The 2,782-nt window shown below is 40.0% G+C and overlaps 1 protein-coding gene across 1 annotated transcript; it reads left to right on the top strand.

Annotated features, from left to right (window-relative positions):
- Positions 1 to 747: 747 nt before the first annotated feature.
- Positions 748 to 2,346, top strand: LOC141645914 (putative inorganic phosphate transporter 1-3). The gene has a single exon (XM_074454064.1). The coding sequence runs from the start codon at positions 748 to 750 to the stop codon at positions 2,344 to 2,346; it is 1,599 nt and encodes a 532-aa protein (XP_074310165.1).
- The last annotated feature ends 436 nt before the right edge of the window (positions 2,347 to 2,782 follow it).

The following is a 2,782-nucleotide window of genomic DNA, read 5'->3' as shown; positions in this document are numbered from 1 at the left end:
AGATAAATAATGTCGAAGAAATTAATCATTTTCTGAAAATTTGTAGTAGTGATCGCTATCCTTTATTCATCGCATCAAATTAAGACGTATATCCCACTAAGTTCTATTATTGATAAGTAAACTTTGACGTTAACATTTCATTTAATTAATACGACAGATTCCGTATATCCGTACTCTAGAATTAAAGAAAAATGTAGTGCAACTATCAGTTATGGAAGAGCAGCTGTAATTAGAAGCATATTTCATAAGATGCCAGACTCATTAAACATATATTTCATATAAATACACTTATTTTTTCATCCATTATCTACACAAAAGTTCTCAATTCCCTTCATTAAGTTTTGATTGCCCTCCTCATGTAGGCAAGATAAGCAATCTTTTAATTTGGTAAGCCTTCTATATACAAATAGTTACATGCATGTTCTCCTAAGTTCAATAACATATGGCTTTTTTTTTAACTTTTTATTTATTTATTTTTTGTTATCTTGTCCCAAATAATTTGCTACTCCATAAATGAACCACATAAATTTATTTAAATATTATATATTTGGTTTTCTTGTTTTCCTTTCTCAAAAGGACCCTCATAGTATGTTTGATAATGGTTGATGAGATATTTAAAAAATATAAAAAGGTGTCTATCTATATAAAGTAACAAGTTGTGTAGAGTAGAATGAATAACAACGACACTTTTATAATTGGTTGCAGGAGGCAAGTAGAGGAAAAAAACGATAAGAGAAAGAGAAAAGAATGGCAAAACAAGAGCAACTACAAGTGCTGAATGCACTTGATGTAGCAAAAACACAATGGTACCATTTCACGACGATCATTATAGCGGGAATGGGATTTTTCACGGATGCTTATGACTTGTTTTGCATCTCCCTAGTGACAAGGTTATTGGGACGGATATACTACCAAGTTGAGGGTGCGAAGAAACCAGGGTCACTACCAATCAATGTGGCAGCGGCCGTGAGCGGGGTGGCCCTATGTGGGACCCTTGCAGGTCAACTTTTCTTCGGTTGGCTAGGGGACAAGATGGGGAGAAAGAAGGTTTACGGTATGACCTTGGTCCTTATGGTTTTCTCCTCCTTATCCTCGGGGCTTTCCTTTGGAAATAGCGCTAAGGGGGTGATGACCACTCTCTGCTTCTTCCGCTTCTGGCTCGGATTTGGTGTTGGTGGGGACTACCCTTTGTCCGCCACTATCATGTCTGAGTATGCCAACAAGAAGACACGAGGAGCCTTCGTGGCTGCCGTCTTTGCCATGCAAGGCATGGGTATTTTGGCCGGGGGAGTAGTGGCACTCATTGTCTCATCAGCTTTTGAAAATAAATTCAAGCCCCCGTCTTATGCTGAGAACCCCGCCTTATCCCTCCCAGAGGAATCCGACTATATCTGGCGGATAGTTCTCATGTTTGGAGCCATCCCTGCGGCCCTGACCTACTACTGGCGTATGAAAATGCCTGAGACTGCTCGATATACTGCCCTTGTAGCAAAAAACGCTAAGCTGGCCGCATCTGACATGTCCAAAGTCCTAAAGGTCGAAATCGAAGCGGAGGAAGAAAGGGTGGATCAAATCGCAAAGAGCGATAAGAACCAGTTCGGTCTATTCACTGTTCAGTTTGCCCGACAGTATGGCCTTAAATTGCTGGGGACCACCTCCACCTGGTTCTTACTCGACATTGCTTTCTATAGTCAAAATCTCTTCCAAAGAGACGTCTTTACCTCAGTGGGATGGATCGGTCCCTCAGAAAACATGAGTGCCATCAAGGAGGTTTACGTGATTGCTAGAGCACAAACCCTGATTGCCCTTTGTGGGACTGTCCCTGGCTATTGGTTTACCGTCGCCTTCATCGACATCATCGGTCGATGGATCATCCAGATGATGGGTTTCATAATGATGACAATCTTCATGTTTGCCATTGCCTTCCCGTACGCACACTGGCAAAAGAAGGAGAACCGCATAGGATTTATCGTCATGTATGGCCTTACTTTCTTCTTTGCCAATTTCGGGCCAAATGCAACCACATTTATAGTCCCTGCAGAGATCTTTCCCGCTAGGCTTAGGTCCACTTGTCACGGAATATCCGCCGCCACAGGCAAAGCAGGGGCCATTATTGGCGCTTTTGCGTTCGTCTACCTCTCCCAAGATCCTGATCCGGCTAAGAGGGAGCATGGTTACCCTGCCGGTATTGGCAAGAAAAATTCCCTCATTATTCTTGGTGTTATTAACTTTATTGGAATGCTCTTCACATTCCTTGTGCCTGAGCCTAATGGTTTATCTCTTGAGGAGGCTTCTGGTGAGGTTGAGGAGGATTCATCACACAATGAACGTCAAGGATCCGCTTAATTCCAACTGCTAACGCTACTCACAAGAACTTCGGATTCCTCTACACTGCCCTAATTTTTCTATATATACCATTTTTTTTAATGCTTATTTTCCCTTCCTGTGATTTATTGTACTATTTGATTGATTGATTAATTGTGATTATTTTCCCTTCCTATGGTTTGCCCAACAATTTTTACGGCACATTATTTTCGAGGTGTAGTTAGAACAACATTTTTTACAACACATTATCTCAACACCGTTTAATGAGCTAAAATAGCGCTTTTTTAACATAAACTTAATTACGAGAGATTTTGAATATCTTACATAATCAAATGAAAAGATATATGTTATTTCTGTTAAGAATATTCCTAAAGATTGTGGTTAATATTTTCATATCTTTATTTATCTTGTCAAATATTTTATACGATTGTATTAACTGTATCTTAGCTGTCGTAAT

This window comes from Silene latifolia, chromosome 3 (genome assembly GCF_048544455.1).
Source record: "Silene latifolia isolate original U9 population chromosome 3, ASM4854445v1, whole genome shotgun sequence".
Taxonomy (NCBI): domain Eukaryota; kingdom Viridiplantae; phylum Streptophyta; class Magnoliopsida; order Caryophyllales; family Caryophyllaceae; genus Silene; species Silene latifolia.
Note: the sequence above shows the minus strand (reverse complement) of the source record. Positions and strands in the feature narration are given on the sequence as shown.